Below are 17,380 nucleotides of genomic sequence, written 5' to 3'. Positions count from 1 at the left end.
ATTTAATGGGGGCTCACGGTTTAAAAATACAGAGACAAAACTGTTATTAAAATAAAATTAAATGACTAAATTACTAAGAAAATAAGACTTTAGAGACTAAATTATTTTTTGATTGAAAATAAGTATAAAGACATTTTGGTCATTTTTACCAAAATTAATGGTAATTTTACGGAATTTTAATAATAGGAACTAAGTTGTAGGTTTTGTCAAATTTCACAGACTAAATTGTTTGGTTTTGAAAAATATATGAATTAAGTTATAAGTTTTGTTAAATTTCAGAGACTAAATTATAGTTTACCCAAGAATTAAATCTACCAAATTACCAAATGGACTTGACTAAATTTGATTAAGCTCAATTCGGTAATTTTTTTTTTCTAATCCCTTTCTCTCAATTAACAAAATATTAGTCAATAGTACAAAATACAATTCATGCTCATCATCTCAAATTTTCAGCAAGATAAGTCACTCAATAATCAAGATAAGTCACTCAATAATCACAAAACAAAGATTCTAATAAATTATAAATCAACCAATGTTATAAAAAAATTATTGAAATTTTACAATAGGATGTACAAATTCAATTGGAAACAAAAAGTTTCCAATTAGAAATATGCACTTCCCTAATTTCTTTCAATTACAAACCAATAAATAACCCCTAAATCTCAAATGATAGTTAAATACCCATCAATTTTCCATAAAATTACCTTCAAATTTTCCAATAGATTTCACCATCAATAATAGATGATAGAGGAGAACCTTTTCTGATAAGAAAGAAAAAGCAATTAAGGCAAGAAATGAGTGAAAAAGATGGATGAATTACATCCTTACCCGATAGGCCCTCGTAGTTGTAGATGTTAACACTCTCTTAATTAGGACCTTGTTAGCAACTTCTTGTGGAAGGAAAACGTTGTTAATCAAGCATAAATGGAAAAAAAAATGGAAAAGAAGAAACTGACAGAGAAGGGAGCAGAATCAATTGCAAATGAATTCAAACACAAATTGAAAAATGGTCCAAGAAAGAAAAAGGAAAAGAAAAAAAAATAGAGCAAGAGAGACGTTGTGGATGAATTTGTTGAAGTAGAAGAAGGAGGAGGAGGAGGAGGAGGAGGAGGGGAAAAGAGAAAGGAAAATAGTACGAAAATAGTACAATACACATACCATCCCCATCCTTGCAAGTATAAAAGAGGTATAGGTACTCATACCCATTCCTGTATTGTTCATTCCATCAATTATTATCATTAAAGCCTATGTGGAAAAGAATATTATTACCCATCAAATCAATGAGAAGAAAAGTCATTTGGAGAAGCAAAGAGCCACAAGAAGATGCTTTCTTAACACGTGAATGAGAAGGAGAACAACCAAAAGAAATGAAGAAATTGTTCCACAAGAGGGAGGAGAAGATCAAAATGTCAATCCCTTGAATTAAACAACATCGTTTTATGTTAATGGCGTGTCTATAGGAATGGGTAATGTTAAGCGGTACGTTTAGTGAGAAATTTTGCATATAGGGCACTATTAGAGAACAAAAGTTGGAAGGATTTACAAATTTACCAAAAATTTCTATTGTGTTATCAATAGTGGAATCTTGAAAAGAAAATAATGAGATATGATGTATGTGCCACTGCATACAATGCTTCACTCCAAAAAAGAATTCAACAACTTTGCTTCTGAAGTAAACATTTAACCCTCTCAATCAAATTTCTATTCATTCTTTCTACTACACCACTCAACTGAGGAATTTTTGGAGGAGTTTTCTGATATCTGATTTCTTGTGACCTGCAATACTCATCAAATGTTCTAGCATACTCACCACCACTATCAGTACAGATACATTTTAACTTATTTCCTATATGCCTCTCAACTAAAGCCGGAAATTGTTTTAACACATCAAGAACTTAGTCTATTATTTTCAAGTCATAGACCCAAAGCTTTCTTGAATGATCATCAATAAAGGTGACAAAGTATAAAGCACCACAAAAGGATCACAAACATCTGAGTGAATCTGGTCTCCTTATAGGATAATGACTCTAAAATGAAACTCTGCTATGCTTTCTTACCAAACAATAATCACATTTCTTCAACTTAAAGTCTACTTCCACAAAGTAAGTTCTTCTTTGCCAAGTAGTCAAGTCATTTCTCATTCACGTGACGAAGTCTCATTTGCCATAATTCACTTGAACTTGCATTCTCTGCCATATTTATAGTGCTATTAGAAATTGAAGCTTGCAAGATATACAGATTATAATATTTCTTTCCTTGTGCCACAACTAAGGAGTTTTTTGTGAGTTTCCATTTACTTTCACCATGATATTTAAGTAGCCCTCATCATCAAGTTTTCAAGCAAAGATCAAATTCAAGCGAACATCTAGGGCATGTCTGACATCTTTGAGCATTAACTTCATTCTATTGCTAATATCCAAATAAATATCTCCAATACCAATAACCTGTGACAATTCATAATTACCCATCCTTAATGTACCAAAACTACTAGAAGTATAGGAATTGAAAAATTCCTTTTTTGGCATGACATGATGTGGAGCGCCACTATCAACCAACCAAGTAGTCTCATTGCATGTTAAATTGACTATATCCTCATCATAGAAAATAGTCAGATCTTTGAAGCAGTAGCATCAACTAGATTGCACTGTTCTTGATCTTTCCTTACTTGTGTAGCGTTATCACCCTTATTTTCCTTCTTCCATTTGAAGCAATTTTTTTATATATGACTTGGCTTGCCATAATAATAACACTGAACATTCTTGTTTCTTGACCTTGACTTACTCTTGCTTTTATCTTTATCTTTTTAAGCTTTCTACTTATTCGTCTCCTTATTCTCAGTGATCAAAACCTCTATTTATAACGAAGAACCTTATGATCTTCTTCTCATTTCTCCATTAAACACACCTCCCTAAGCAACTTCGAAGGAGACAACACCATTAGGGGCTAACTTAGTGAGTGAGACTATAAAGGTCTTCCAAGAGTTAGGTAGAGTATTTAGTAACCAAATCCTCATCATCAAATTTGATACCCATGCTAGAAAATTGATCTACAGGTCCATGAAATTTATTCAAGCAGTCAGCTACATAATTCCCTTCTCTGGATTTTAGCTATGTCATTTTCTTCAGCAAAAATAACTTATTATTACCACTCTTCAAAGCACACAACAACTCAAGCTTCTCCCATGGTGTTCTTGCATATCTTTCATTACTAATATGATTGCAAACGTTGTCATCAATAAATTTCTAATGTACCCACATACTTGCTCATGCTCAAACTCCCAATCTTCATAACTTTTAGATTCAAGCTTTTAAGTAGCAAATACGAAAAAAAATGCAACGGATTCAAAAATAGTAAATCTTTCATTTTGTTCATCCAAAGGTGATAATTTGTGCCATTCAAATAAATCATTTCTCATATTTCTTTCCATCATTCAAGTAGTCAAGTTAATAAGGAAAACAACAAGGCTCTGATACTATTTTTGTTAGAGTTTCACAATGCGGAATCAACAAAATAACCCTTAATAATTCGAATATTAAATTATCAATAAACCTAGCACCAAATTATTACAATCCAAGCAAGAAAAAATAACTTAAACACATACAAAAGCAAGCACACCAAAAAAGATTTGAATTTTTTACGTGTAAAACCTCTCCAAATTAAAGAGGAAAAATCACAGGACTTTTGGAGTCCCCCTCAAATTTTTACTATCAATAAAACAAGGTTACAAACATCTTTTAAACGTCTCACAAAAGATTCACCAAATAATCTCAACAACAAAGAGATTAATCACAAGAAAAACAGAAAATAAAAAGTAGAATTATACCAAAACAGAGTATAAAATTTGTGGACCAAGTAACTAATTTAGAAGTTTTCAATTCTGATCTCCGCCGTACAAACTCTAGAACAAGATGTCCGGAACATGCAAGCAAAATTTGAACACTATTCAACGGTTAACGAACTCCCAGAGTCCAAAAGAGTGAATATGGTAGAATTTTCCTCTCTCAAACCTATGGGTGAGCATTCGGTTCGAACCGAATTGAATCGAACCGAATTAAATTATAAAAACCAAAATTTAAATTTTAGAAATCGAACCGAATCGAAATGGGTGAAAAATCAAAACGAATCGAACTGCTATATTTTGATTCGGTTCGGTTTAAATCGATCGATTTTGATTTTTGATTGATTTTTTAATTTAGACTTGATTTTCAAGTTATTTGGTCTAATTTTGACTTTGGTTTGAACTTAATAACCATTAATCAATGAAATTAAACAATTAATATATATATAAAATTAAATATAATTCATAAATTTCCCATAAAAATAAATCAATTCAAAAATTGATTCGGTTTGATTTGATTTGATCTGAATATATAAATTACTATTCAGTTTGATTCGATTTAATCGATTTTTTTTCTCTTCAAAACTAAATCGAACCAAAATAATTGAAATTTTTATAATGTAAAACCAAACTGAACTGATTGAATTTTAAAACTGAATCAATTAAATTGAATTAATTCGATTCGGTTCGATTTTTCAATTTAAACCGAATTCTGCTCGGCCCTAGTCAAACCTCTTTGTCATCTTTTCTCTGTCATCTTCTCAATATAAAATTTAAAGCCACTCCAAATTAATTACACCAAGGGATTCACAATGCATATTAATTTCTTCTACAAATCTATTTAACTTTTTTTAATTTGTCCCACATTGGTGGGAATGAAACCCAACATATAGTACTATAAATTAGTCCATTATTAGTATTTCAGCATGGTTAATTTTTTTTCATTTATTTTTTTATATTTATTTATTTAATTTTGATTAAAGTTTAGAGATAATTGTTTAATTAAGAAAAATTTTAATATTGTTGAATAGAAGCCCTTCAATAATATGATTAATTTCTAAATAAACATGATTTGCTTTTTTTTTTTTTTTAAAGAGTTACATTTGAGTTAAAACTTACAATTTCAAAATATTCAATTTTAGCATTGTAAATTGTAATTCCTGAAAATTGGGAAAATGAGAGCAAATTTGTCTCCAACATACACCAAATATCACCCTCTTAATCTAGCATTTTTTTTAAAGGAATATCTTCATTTATTATTTTTTAAATATGTGATGAATCTTGATTCGAGAGTTCTTGACTGCACAATTCATGAAAAATATAACTAAAAAAAAAAAAAAAATCACATTTCTTATTTCTCATTTGGGCTGTTGAAGAAGAATATCATCAGGATGAAACTTGTGCGCCCAAATCTTCCTAAGAACCAGAGCAGAGCCCATGTCCCAACACAATCAGCAATCCTTCTCTCTCTCTCGAACCTGAACTTGAAATTCCGCGTCTCTTTCCGTCTCCTTTCTAGTTGTCAGTTTTTGATTTTGAATAAAGTCCAATTTTCTCCTGGACGAATTTAATTTAGTTTAATTTTAATTTTTAATTTAATTTAATTTAAAAATTTTAATTTAATTTAATTTAACTTAATTTAAGAAAGGTGTAATTCATTTATTATTTTAATAATTTTTTTTAATTTTTTAAATATTTTTAAAATTAATTATTTTTTAATATTAATTACTTAATTAATTATTTTTAATTTTAATTAATTAATTATAATTAATTATTTTTATATTTTACTTTTTTAATATTAACTAATAACATGAAAATAAAAAAAATAATATTTTTATATTTTTAATTAATTAAAATTTTAATTAATTATATAAAAATGTAAAGATTTTTTTTTTATATTTTTAGTTTAATTAATAATATTAAATAAAAAATAATTAAATATTAAAAAATAATACAGATTAATTAATTAGAATTAAATTAAAAATTAAAAATTTATTAAATTAAACTTCTTAATAAGTACGGTGGTCAAATTGAGTTTTATTTATTTATTTATTTTTGTTTTGCCTTTTGCGAGCAATTAGACAGCATAACAATACAAACTCCGCCTATTCTGCTTGCTCTCACTCTCTCTCTCTCTCTCTCTCTCTCCAATTTCATCTTCTGGGTAAGTGTGATTCGCTCTATTTCTCTCTCTCTCTCTGCAACTGCTTTTGCTTTTCTGGGGTTATTCAAGGGACAATGTAAAATCCATGGTCCTCTGTTGCAGATATATTGTGGAAAGTGGAGGAAATGGCAGGAGGAGATGGCCAGAACATCACCCGAGTTCTCTTTTGTGGGCCACATTTTCCTGCTTCGCATATTTACACTAAGGAATACTTGCAAAACTACCCTTTTATCCAGGTATTTTTCTTTTCTGCATAAAACTGTGATTTAGCACCAACTCAAAACAGGCATCCAAGAAAAACCCAGAAAGTATTAAGCTCTTGTATTGCAAACTCCTGTAGGTTGATGATGTTCCTCTCAGTGATGTGCCTGATGTTATAGAGAAGTATGACATCTGTGTTTCCAAAACTATGCGGCTTGATTCTAATTGTATATCTCGTGCTACTCACATGAAGCTTATAATGCAGTTTGGTGTTGGCCTAGATGGTAATTGTCAATTTGTTAATTTATATTGATAATGTTGAGATTTTGGCTTGGCATGTGCTTGAATGGGAATTTATTTTGACTAATGAAATTGATTGTGTTCCAAAAATTTGTGTCTTAAAGGTATTGATGTTGATGCTGCTACAAGGTGCGGAATCAAAGTTGCTAGAATTCCAGGTCACAATACAGGAAATGCAGCATCATGTGCTGAAATGGCTATATATTTTATGTTGGGCCTTCTCCGTAAGCAGGTTAGTTTGTTTAATCTGGTAAAGTGTAAAAATTAAAAGTTACTTTGTGCCTGTTATGTGACTGTCTGCCAAGATCAATTAGAACACAATATGTGGTCCAGTAGGCATCTTTTTCTGTTGAACTTTGTAAATGATGAAAATTGTACAATGCCAATTGACAGAAAATGGAAAAGATTTATAAAATGTTTTATTGTTCCATTCACAGCTATGGTCATCAGATTCTAAGCACTGGAATCTCATGCTTCGGCCTGTCCCTTCCTAATTTGGATTATATTTCTAGAATGATAGGCTTCTACTGATCTTGGAAATAATTTGGTGGATCCTGGCCAATGCTAGGGGACTCTGATTTAATCTTCTGTGGAAATTCATATATTATAATGAATTATTCTGGTTATTATAATGGAATTCTATTGGAAGTTGATGCTTAGCCTTTGCTGTAGTTTCATTTGCCATTTCATAATAAATTTCTTGAACAATAGCCGTTATCCTCTCTCAAATTTCTACAAGGTGAGAGCACGAGCTTTGGCATGAATGAAGTATCTATCATTTAGCATGCATTTATTTTGATATAATTAAGTTTCCCTTGTATGCATCAAAATATTTCTTCTTACCTTGTCATTCTGGTTTCATCCCTACTAGGAGGTAACTTTCTTGATATGTATGCTTGTCAGCTCCAGGTTTGCCCATTTGTTTGTCAATCACTGTTTTCCTATAAGTAGATTTTTACTTTGGTTGGGTTGGCTTTTGTCCATTGTTTATGTATGGATCTTGCCAATGTTCTTTTACGTGCACTTCCAGTATGCCATCATTATTTCAGTTTGCTTTGTTTTCCTAGTTTCCATATGAACTTATTATATCGTCATACTAATTTGTGTTATGATTGCAGAATGAGATGCAATTTTCTGTAAAGCAGAAAAAGCTTGGAGTTCCAGTTGGTCAAACCCTACTTGGCAAGACAGTCAGTACAAATTTTCCATATCTGTTTTGCTGGAATAATTCTCTTTTGATACGTCTGTCATACCTTTACCTGAATATTGATTGATGCATTCCTTTCTTTTTTTCCTTTCACTAACAATGTACAATTCTATATGGCAAGTGAATGAGTAAGTTCTAATAAAGTCCCTGATGCATTGATGCCTTGGAGGACCTAGAGAGTTAGAGTAACCTCATTGCAATTTACTAGCAGACAAATAAAACTAGGAATCAACTCAGGAACACTGGGAGTAAAATTTTCTCTGCAAATCAAGCCTGAAGAGTGAGTGAGTGAGAGAGGCTTAACGAGTTGATTTTCTTTTCTTGGATTAAATAGTAGTCCAAATCTAGATTTTGTCCTTCATATTTTAAGGAACATAATGTATGCTCCAGGAAAAGGGATTACTCTTCCCTAACCATGGTCACCTAAATATAGGAGGCTTTACAAATGCAAATTAGGCTAGATCCCCTGATGATAGGTCTACATTTGGTTATTGCTTATGGGTGGGAATTTGGTTACTTGTAGGAGTAAAAATCAGACTGTGGTAACAAGATCAAATGCGGAGGCTGAGTATAAAGCAGTGGCCTAGGGCAAGCATGCATTGTTATGGCTTTAGAAATTAATGGATGAATTAAGGTTAGAACGGAGAAACCTGTCTTTATACTATGATAGAAGGCTGTCATTAGTGTTGCTCACAGTGTAGTTCAGCATGACAGCAGTGAGATTGATCGACAATTCATCTAGGAAAACATAAATTGTGGGATTTCGGATATTTCTCATGTGTCTTCATAAAACCAGCTAGCTGATGTTTTCACTAAAGAACTTGGTAGTAAGTACTTTCATGTTTTGGTTTGCAAGATGGACATGCGAATATCTATGCACCATCTTGAGGGGAGGAGTGTTGACAGTTGTTTAATATTAGGACTTGTAGCTTACATGAGGTGTATTCCTATATTTTGTCTACTTTATAGCCTACTTTATAACTGTTATTACTGTATAGTTATCTTTCCTATTTTAGAATTCTAGTATATATAGGCAAGGCTGTAAATCACAGAAATATAGAGAGTTATTTTTCTCTTCCCTTGCTTTCTCTTATCTCTATTGTTTTTTTTCTTTTTCTTATTTACAACAAGAACAATTTATCTACATGAACTTTAAATTACACAAGCTAGGTTTACTTCATTGAGCTGCATGAAAAAAAAGATTCATTCTTCAGCTATGTGATTGTTTTGTCTTTGGATTATTGGAGGAAATGTGGTAGTACAATTTACTCACTGCAATCTCAAACACGCTTTCTTTCTCTCTCATTTGTTTTGGATGGATTAGTGGTGGGAAAGGTGTTTGCAGATGTTGTCATACGTTAAACGGGTTTAGGACATACCAATTTCAGTTTACTCATTCTTACTCAATCTGTGTCATTATCGTACCAAAGTTTATTGTTTGCTGGACTTATTTTTCTTATCAGAAGTTGCTCTGAATCATTATATATCTTATTTGTTACATGAGATAGTATAATCACTTTTCTTGTGTAGGTATATATATTGGGATTTGGAAACATAGGGATTGAATTGGCAAAGCGTTTAAGACCATTTGGTGTAAAAATCATTGCCACAAAACGGAGTTGGAAATCACATTTACATGTTTCTGATCAACCAAATGGTACAGAGCTATTCACTGTAATATAGCAAATTCATTTCTGAAGGCATTTCATTAAATTATTTCATATCTTCAGGGCTCCCCATTCAGGATGGTGTCATTGATGATTTGGTTGATGAAAAGGGTAGTCATGGAGATATTTATGAGTTTGCTAGCAATGCTGATATAGTTGTATGTTGCTTGAGTATGAATAAAGAGACAGTAAGACTCTGCTTCGTTTGTTACTATTAGTTCATGTTGTTTGCAAGATATCCTTTTCACTCACCTTCACTTTGGCTGGCCAGTAGACATATAGTTTACTTATTTGAGCATGGTGCTATGAATTCTTGATAAAACACATTTATGGTAAGTGCATGGCAACAAAATATGTCCTGATCCTTATTGATAAAAAGCCTGCTTACATTTGATTATAATTGACAGTGGTTCTAATTTTATCTATCCATCTATCTATTATTTCCGTGTGTATTTGGACAAGTGAATGGATAAATATGATCCATGTAATTAACTCCATGTTGAAATCAGATATTTTGTAAGGGTGTTGTTTGTGTGTAATTGACAGCAAACAATTTTGGAGATTCCCTCTCTGTTTGTTTCATGGAAAATAACTTGCCTGTGGAAAATATTCTGAGAGAAACATTTTCTCATAAAATAATTTATCTTTTTGTTTTTTGGTTGAAATACTGATAAATAGTTGGAAATTAATATTTTAACTTTGCCTGTTTTACTTTATAATACTTTCTATGTGTCTATGCTCAATGATTCATCATCTAACCCACAATATTTGATATTTTAACTCTCAGGAAGGTATTGTAAACAAATCATTCATATCGTCAATGAGAAAGGTTTGTCATGCGTAATTTATGCGAGAAAGTCTTTTTTGTTTGTACTGTGTTCTTCTTCTTTCTAAAATTTGCATGCTCTTTTTTTTTTTTTCTCTTTTTTTCTCCAACTAAATTTGAATACTTTTTAAGAAGGAATAGCAGTAACAGAGAATATGTGGGATTGCCTTTAGCAAATGACTTATTTTTTAGGCGGTGATGTTTTTAAATACATGTTATTGTAATGATTTATGGGTCAACTTATTCAGTAGTATGCTATGATAGGCAAAGTTGGTGCACTATTTATGGCCATGGTTCATAGTTTGGAATTTTCTTTCTTGATATGTTTGGAATATTTGCTTATTGTTTGCAGGTTGTAACAATGATGTGGAAATGTCTATTTGCAACTAGAATTGAAACTTATATAACGTTTTCTTGGAAAATCCTATATTTCTTCTATTTATTTACTTAGATGTTGGAGGACTTGAGTAAGTTGCTCAGTTCTTTTCTTGGGGGTTTTTTGCTGGGCTTATTTGATCGTACACCTAGTACACGAAAAATGATGAAGTTACAGATGATAGTGAAAATAACTCGAGGCAATGGTTTCTGCTTTTTCTGCTATGTTGACTCTTTGGAATTCTTAAGCTACCTGGATCGGCACCATTAATCTTCTTCAACTCTTCTTTGTGTGATGTGAGCACAAAACTGTCTTTCTTGATTAGAATTTTGCAAGTATTAAATGTATGTAAATTATTGTATCTTTAGAATGCTCACTATATAATAGATGTAAGGTCCTTTCCACATATGTTTGGCAATGTTGAGGGTGACAACCAACATGAGATCCTATAATCATGCAGTCATGCTTGAATAAGGCACTGAAATATCCTTCCCTAAACTCTTATGAGAGTTAAGAATTAGGTCTGTCTTGCTTTTTAAATCTTCTTGGCTTTGCCTCATCTTTTGGAGAAGCTGTAAGTTGGTTAAAGTCTTAAAGGGAACTGGGCATTGGGCTGTGACAATAGAGTCAGATTTGCTTTCTTGTTCCAACCTGTTCAAGGGTCTGCTAAGTATAATTCTTATTTTGGTTTAATTGTTTCGGACTGTAGAGCTCTCCTCAAAGAGCTATCTATTGTAAATGTTTGCTTTGTTAAAAAATCAGCAAATTTGTCAGCTTATAGGTTAGCAAGGGCTGCTGTTTCTTTGTCTGATGAGGTAAAGTGGATCTCAACTCCTTAACTCTTCCTGTAAGATCTACACATGTTTGATTTGAGCAATTTATGAGTCTAGTTGGTTCCTGTTAATATACATATCTATATATATATATATTCTTGGCTTTGTGCTTGAAAACTTTTAGGGTTTGCCAAACTACAGAGATGCAGCAATATTCATGGCTTGCTTTAGGCTTTGAGCTCTCTTTTAAAAGGGAACCTGATACAGAATATTGCATGTATTTCTTGTTGCTCAAAAAGATTCACTGAATGATTCCATGTAGTTCAGATCACTTTTTTTTGTTCTAGATCCTATAGCCCTTATAAAATGCAAATTGCACTGATTTTTCCTGTTTGGAAATGGTGAAACTAGTACACCTTAAATTAGAACTGTGCGCCATATATTTTGAAGACATTAAGAGGCCCTTTGGGAGGGTGTGTGTTGGAGCCTGGTATTTCGTTTTAACTTGTAGGACGTAGGACAAGTAAAATTCAAGTTATTACTTATTGCAATGAAGTCCAAAATTTGCTTTAAATTCTTGATATGTTTTTACCATGATGAATGAGCAGCTATGTTCTTGGATAATTGATGCATGCAGATATCCTTATTATGTCTCCATATAGTTATTTTAAATACTTTCCATGCCTTGTTTCAGGGTGCCCTTTTGATAAATATTGCTCGAGGGGGTCTCCTAGACTATGAGGCTGTTTTGCAGTACCTTAAGTCTGGTCACTTGGGAGGCTTAGGCATTGATGTTGCTTGGACTGAGCCATTTGATCCAGATGATCCAATTCTAAAGTTCGACAATGTTCTAATCACTCCTCATGTTGCAGGTGTAACAGAACATTCTTATAGATCCATGGCTAAGGTATGAATCTTGAAATTTTCCTGAGTTTAAATTTAATAATGAATAACCTGGTTTTATTATTATGTTTTAGACATTGAATTCTGCAGATTTAGGAAAATTGAAACCGTTAATCCATTAGTAGGTCTCCAGTTCTAATATCACATTATTGGCCATCCTTTTTCTTTGCTGCTTGCTAGAGCTGTAATCTATCAAAGATGTAAATAGACCTGCAATTTTGGTCTTAAGGTTCACTGATTCTGAGGGCTGTGGAAATTCTTAGTTATTGAAGTTTAACCATAAGAAGGCGATACAAAAACATATTGTCAAGAAATGAGAAGTTCTGTTAAACAGTGGACAGACATGAGAGCATGCTTAAAGAGTATGGCTGTAGGTTTGATAGTTTTACCATTGAACAAAATGGCCAATTGCAATTCTGATTCTTTTGCTGCCTTTGAACATGTCTTTTAGATTAGATCATTCCTGCTGAGCATTACCTGTTTTCCTGTCTACAAAATACTGATTGCACATAGTTACAGGTTGTTGGAGATGTCGCCCTCCAACTTCATGCAGGTACTCCTTGGACAGGCATAGAGACTGTGAACTGATTCACTAGATAGCCTTTACGATTTGGATCTTTATTAAATGATCAGTGGATTCAATCTTCAATGTTAAGGCCCTTCTGAGATGTGCGCTTTGTAATGCTTCATAGGTAGGTCAACTATGGCCAGTGATTTTCATGCATTAAACCGTACTTAATGACATGGTTGGATTTGGTGTTTATGTTGTCTGTGATGTCTAGAGAAGAGCAATTTCATTGTAAAATTCTCTTCCCCCCAATTTTACAGTCTTAACAATGTTTATATTGTACATTAACATATTAAGCACAAATTACCTTTATTTCAAATCCTCACGTATCTTAGCATAACCTTGAAACCCTTGCTAAATAATTGATCAAAAGAACTTCTCACCGACATTCCATTCTATTCTATTAGTAAAAACTTTGATCAAAAGCCAATTCTGGTCCTCTTTCCAGGCACAAACATGTCAGATACCTTCTTCAAGTTCTTCCTTCCACATGTGAATCTTTAGGTGATAGCCAACTCATACTAAACTGCAGCAAGATGATCATGAAAATCCTCACGGCTCTATGAAGTTGGGAGTTTAGGGCTGCTGTTATTTGGGGAAATATAACTAATTCTAACTCAATTGATTTGAGTTGGATCACTTCAGGGAGGACTAGTCAGTTCTGAGTCCTGGAACAAGGCAGGAAATGGGGCAATCCAGCTTGAGGATTAGCACGTATACGAAGAACCCATCAATCTGGCATGTGACAGGTAGTAAAGAGATTAGTTCTGAGTCCTGGATTCTCACATCTTTTTTCCTCAGTTGGTCGAGCACATAATTGATGGATGCACTTGAAACCAAGTTCTTTCTTAAGAGGAACAAACTAACAAGCCCATCCAATAGACGTGATCAAAGGGCATGTCGACTTCTGCCACAAATGAGGATCATTTGCCTTGGTTGTAGCTTATAGCTTAATATCTTTGATTCATACGCCAGCATTTGGTGCATAAAACATCTGAAGTTTCGAACTGGTTAAATCTCCAGATCTTCCCAAGGGACACCCTAGTGAACTTAGGTCCCATTGCATACGTCTATTATTTACAGAGGACTATCCTTCTATACAATATACAAAGAAAATCCAGACTAGTTACTTGGTTTCTGTGAAATCTGCATCAATGACATCTCCATCATCTCCTTTTCCAGTTGATTTTGATGACCCAGTATCGCTTCCAGCTTTAGGTCCAGCACTAGCACTAGTCCGACTGTAAAGGACCTGCCCCAATTGCATGACTTCTTGGTTCAGGACAGCAATTGCATCTTTGATGACCTGGGTTGATCCATTTGAGATGGCATCCTTGAGGTCATTCAGTTTAGCCTCCACCTTCTCCTTGACAGAGACGGGTATTTTCTGTTCCAGCTCCTTCAGCTGCTTTTCAGTCTGGTAAACAAGACTGTCAGCCTGGTTCTTAGTGTCAATAGCTTCCCTCTTCTCTTTGTCCTCCTTCGCATATTTTTCTGCTTCCCTGATCATCCTTTCCACCTGCAATATTTATTTTTAAAAAAAAGTTATCCTCTCCTCTTTGTCATGGTGCTGCAAGGAACTTTTCTGTTGCAGTACATACCTCGGTACTAGGCAGGGTGCTAGCACCAGTTATGGTGATATCCTGCTTCTTTCCTGTTCCCTTGTCAATAGCCGTAACAGAGAGGATACCATTGGCATCAATATCAAACTTGACGTCAATCTGTGGAACTCCGCGTGGGGCCAGAGGGATACCTTCCAAGTGGAAGCTTCCAAGAAGTTTGTTGTCTCTTACAAGCTCTCTCTCCCCCTGGTAGACATTTATCTCAACACTTGTCTGTCCATCTGCAGCAGTGGAGAACACCTCTGTTTTGGAGGTTGGTATAGTTGTGTTCCGTGGGATTATCTTTGTCATCACACCGCCTATGGTTTCTAGCCCTAGAGAGAGCGGTGTCACATCTAAGAGCACAATGTTGCTTACTTCTCCAGTGAGAACAGCAGCCTGGGGTGCAAGTCAAATGTGATGCCAGAAGTTGAGGGCCTCAAATGACATAGTATTGTCATGAAAAGAAAGAAATAAAAACAGTTAGAAAAGCCGACCTGAACTGCAGCGCCAAGCGCAACAACTTCATCAGGATTCACTGTTACATTAGGTTCTTTTCCAGTCATTTTTCTCACCAAACCCTGAACAGCTGGTACACGTGTTGAACCACCAACAAGGATCACTTCATCTATATCTTGGAGGGAAAGCTTTGCATCTTTCAAGGCATTTTGAACTGGAGCCCTAAGCCTTCAAAACAACAGACTGCAGACATTACTACTGAGCTTAAAACAAACTCTAGAATTTCTTGTCTTTATTAGATATTTCAACTTCCCTTGCCCTCTCCAGGGCAAAAAGATAACCTACCTATCCAACAAATCTTCGCACAACTCTTCAAATTTGGCTCTTGTCAAGGCGACATCAATGTGTTTAGGGCCATCTGCAGTAGCAGTAATGAAAGGTAAACTGGCAAAACAGCAAAAATTTATCAGTACTGAAACAAAAGAGAAAGACAGCAGGCAAAAGATTAAGCTACAAACGTGATATTGGTCTGAGTCAAAGATGACAACTCAATCTTTGCTTTCTCGGCTGCCTCTGTTAGACGCTGAAGAGCTTGTTTATCTTTCAGAAGATCCACATCTTCATCTCTCTTAAAGCTTTCAGCAAGCCAATCCACAATTCTCTGTTTAAACGACAAGAATCACAATTGTTATTTCCTACCAAGAAAATAAAATAAAGAAAACGAATACAAATTTCTTACCTTGTCAAAGTCATCACCCCCTAAATGCGTATCGCCTGAGGTGGAAAGTACTTCAAATACTCCATCTCCAACCTCAAGGACTGTAGAAAGAAAATATAACTTGAACTGGATTAGTGTTGTTTATAGCTTATCATGCATAATTTTTATGCAAACCATGTTTCTTAGTGAAGTGTGTGGTGTTTCAAGCACCGAGTCACTTTCTTAGTGATAAACTATGCATTACTTGTCAGACGATCGTCTTTGATGAATGGATGTATATATTTGATTATCAGAGAAATTTGGATACCCGAAACATCGAAAGTGCCACCACCAAGGTCAAATACTAAAATGGTTTCATTATTCTTCTTCTCAAAGCCATAAGCCAAAGCTGCAGCAGTAGGTTCATTGATGATCCGAAGAGCTTCTAAACCAGCAATATAAGCAGCATCCTTTGTCGCCGTCCGTTGGGAATCATTGAAATAAGCTGGAACTGTAATCACAGCTTTACATACTTTGTCATTTAAGAACTTTGATGCATCTTCTCCTAGCTTTCTCAGAACCTGTTTCACTATAATATTCAATCAAGTTGAAGTTCAAGCTCATTATATATCATATTTACTCCTAATAGCAAAAATTTCTTCAACTTTTTAATATACATATATTTTTTCAATTTTTTCAAGAATTTTAAACCTGATCAATTTAGCATCAGAACTTACGGATTGATGAAGCTTATTTTTAAATGCCAAAACTACTTAAAACAACAAGCAAAACTGATAATTATACCAGAGCGGAGATTTCCTCCGGCGAGAATTGCTTCCCGACGGCAGGGCAGTTGAGCTTGACATTCCCATTCTTATCCCTGACCACCTTATAGGAGACCTGCTTAGCCTCTTCCTGCACCTCCTCGTACTTCCTCCCAATGAACCTCTTCACAGAGAAATAAGTGTTCTCTGGGTTCATTATGGCTTGCCTCTTTGCTATTTGCCCAACCAGCCTATCCCCCCTCTTTGTAAACGCCACCACCGACGGCGTCGTTCTTTGCCCTTCCGAGTTCGTCACTATAACTGGTTTCCCACCCTCGTTCGCCGCTACCGCAGAATTCGTCGTTCCCAAGTCGATCCCCACCACTTTCTCGCACCTGATCACTATCATGGGCCTTGTTCTCACTCCCAACTTCACCATTTCCCGTTGTTGAAAATTTTGGCTTTTTCCCAAGAAGACGCTTCGCCAAGAATGGTGGCAGTAGCTTCTGTTTGGCTTCTCGGAAAAACAGGGACTACCAGGAATTCCCACAAGGTGGCTCCGGGAAAAGCATGCCATAGTCGTCTTTGTTATCTTTGAGAACTTGTTCTCTGCTGTGGAAAGGACTTAAAAGGAAGGTTCATCTGCAGGAGCCATTAGAGAGAGGTGAAGAGCAAAGTAGATGCTTCCATTGCATGTTCCTGCAAATTCCAGAAGGTAGTGGAGGAGGAGATGCTGGGCCATGCACAGTAACTTTCATGGGCTGCCTGGCTTCATCACAAGAGGCTACTAAGAAACAAGCATGGCATTGGCCTTGACCCAAGATATATATATATATATATATATATATATATATATATATATATATATATATATAGGACTATTATACAGTCATGAGTTTAATAATCATTAAATTAAATATTTATTTATAGATTCGTATACTCATAAATAGTGTAAAAATTTGATATAAATATTTAATCTAATGATTATAAAATTTACTTTTATATGAGATCGAATTTATAATAGATATATTTTTTT

General features: G+C 34.2%; 2 protein-coding genes across 2 annotated transcripts; one reads left to right on the top strand and one right to left on the bottom strand.

Moving 5' to 3' along the window:
- Window positions 1-5,913: 5,913 nt before the first annotated feature.
- On the top strand, window positions 5,914-13,142 carry LOC110631548 (uncharacterized). The gene is made up of 10 exons (XM_021779416.2): window positions 5,914-6,002; window positions 6,105-6,238; window positions 6,343-6,487; window positions 6,608-6,735; window positions 7,622-7,693; window positions 9,241-9,367; window positions 9,441-9,565; window positions 10,165-10,206; window positions 12,047-12,259; window positions 12,775-13,142. Exons 2-10 carry the CDS (start codon window positions 6,128-6,130, stop codon window positions 12,841-12,843), a joined length of 1,032 nt encoding a protein of 343 aa, XP_021635108.1. The 5' UTR covers window positions 5,914-6,002; window positions 6,105-6,127; the 3' UTR covers window positions 12,844-13,142.
- Window positions 13,114-17,141, bottom strand: LOC110631547 (stromal 70 kDa heat shock-related protein, chloroplastic). Its single transcript, XM_021779414.2, has 8 exons — window positions 16,385-17,141; window positions 15,909-16,161; window positions 15,623-15,702; window positions 15,402-15,544; window positions 15,229-15,327; window positions 14,922-15,111; window positions 14,425-14,823; window positions 13,114-14,342 (listed from the first exon to the last, which is right to left on the bottom strand). Exons 1-8 carry the CDS (start codon window positions 16,919-16,921, stop codon window positions 13,950-13,952), a joined length of 2,094 nt encoding a protein of 697 aa, XP_021635106.1. The 5' UTR covers window positions 16,922-17,141; the 3' UTR covers window positions 13,114-13,949.
- Window positions 17,142-17,380: the final 239 nt, after the last annotated feature.

Source organism: Hevea brasiliensis, chromosome 16 (assembly GCF_030052815.1).
Source record: "Hevea brasiliensis isolate MT/VB/25A 57/8 chromosome 16, ASM3005281v1, whole genome shotgun sequence".
Taxonomy (NCBI): domain Eukaryota; kingdom Viridiplantae; phylum Streptophyta; class Magnoliopsida; order Malpighiales; family Euphorbiaceae; genus Hevea; species Hevea brasiliensis.
This window is presented reverse-complemented; position numbering and strand designations above follow the sequence as displayed.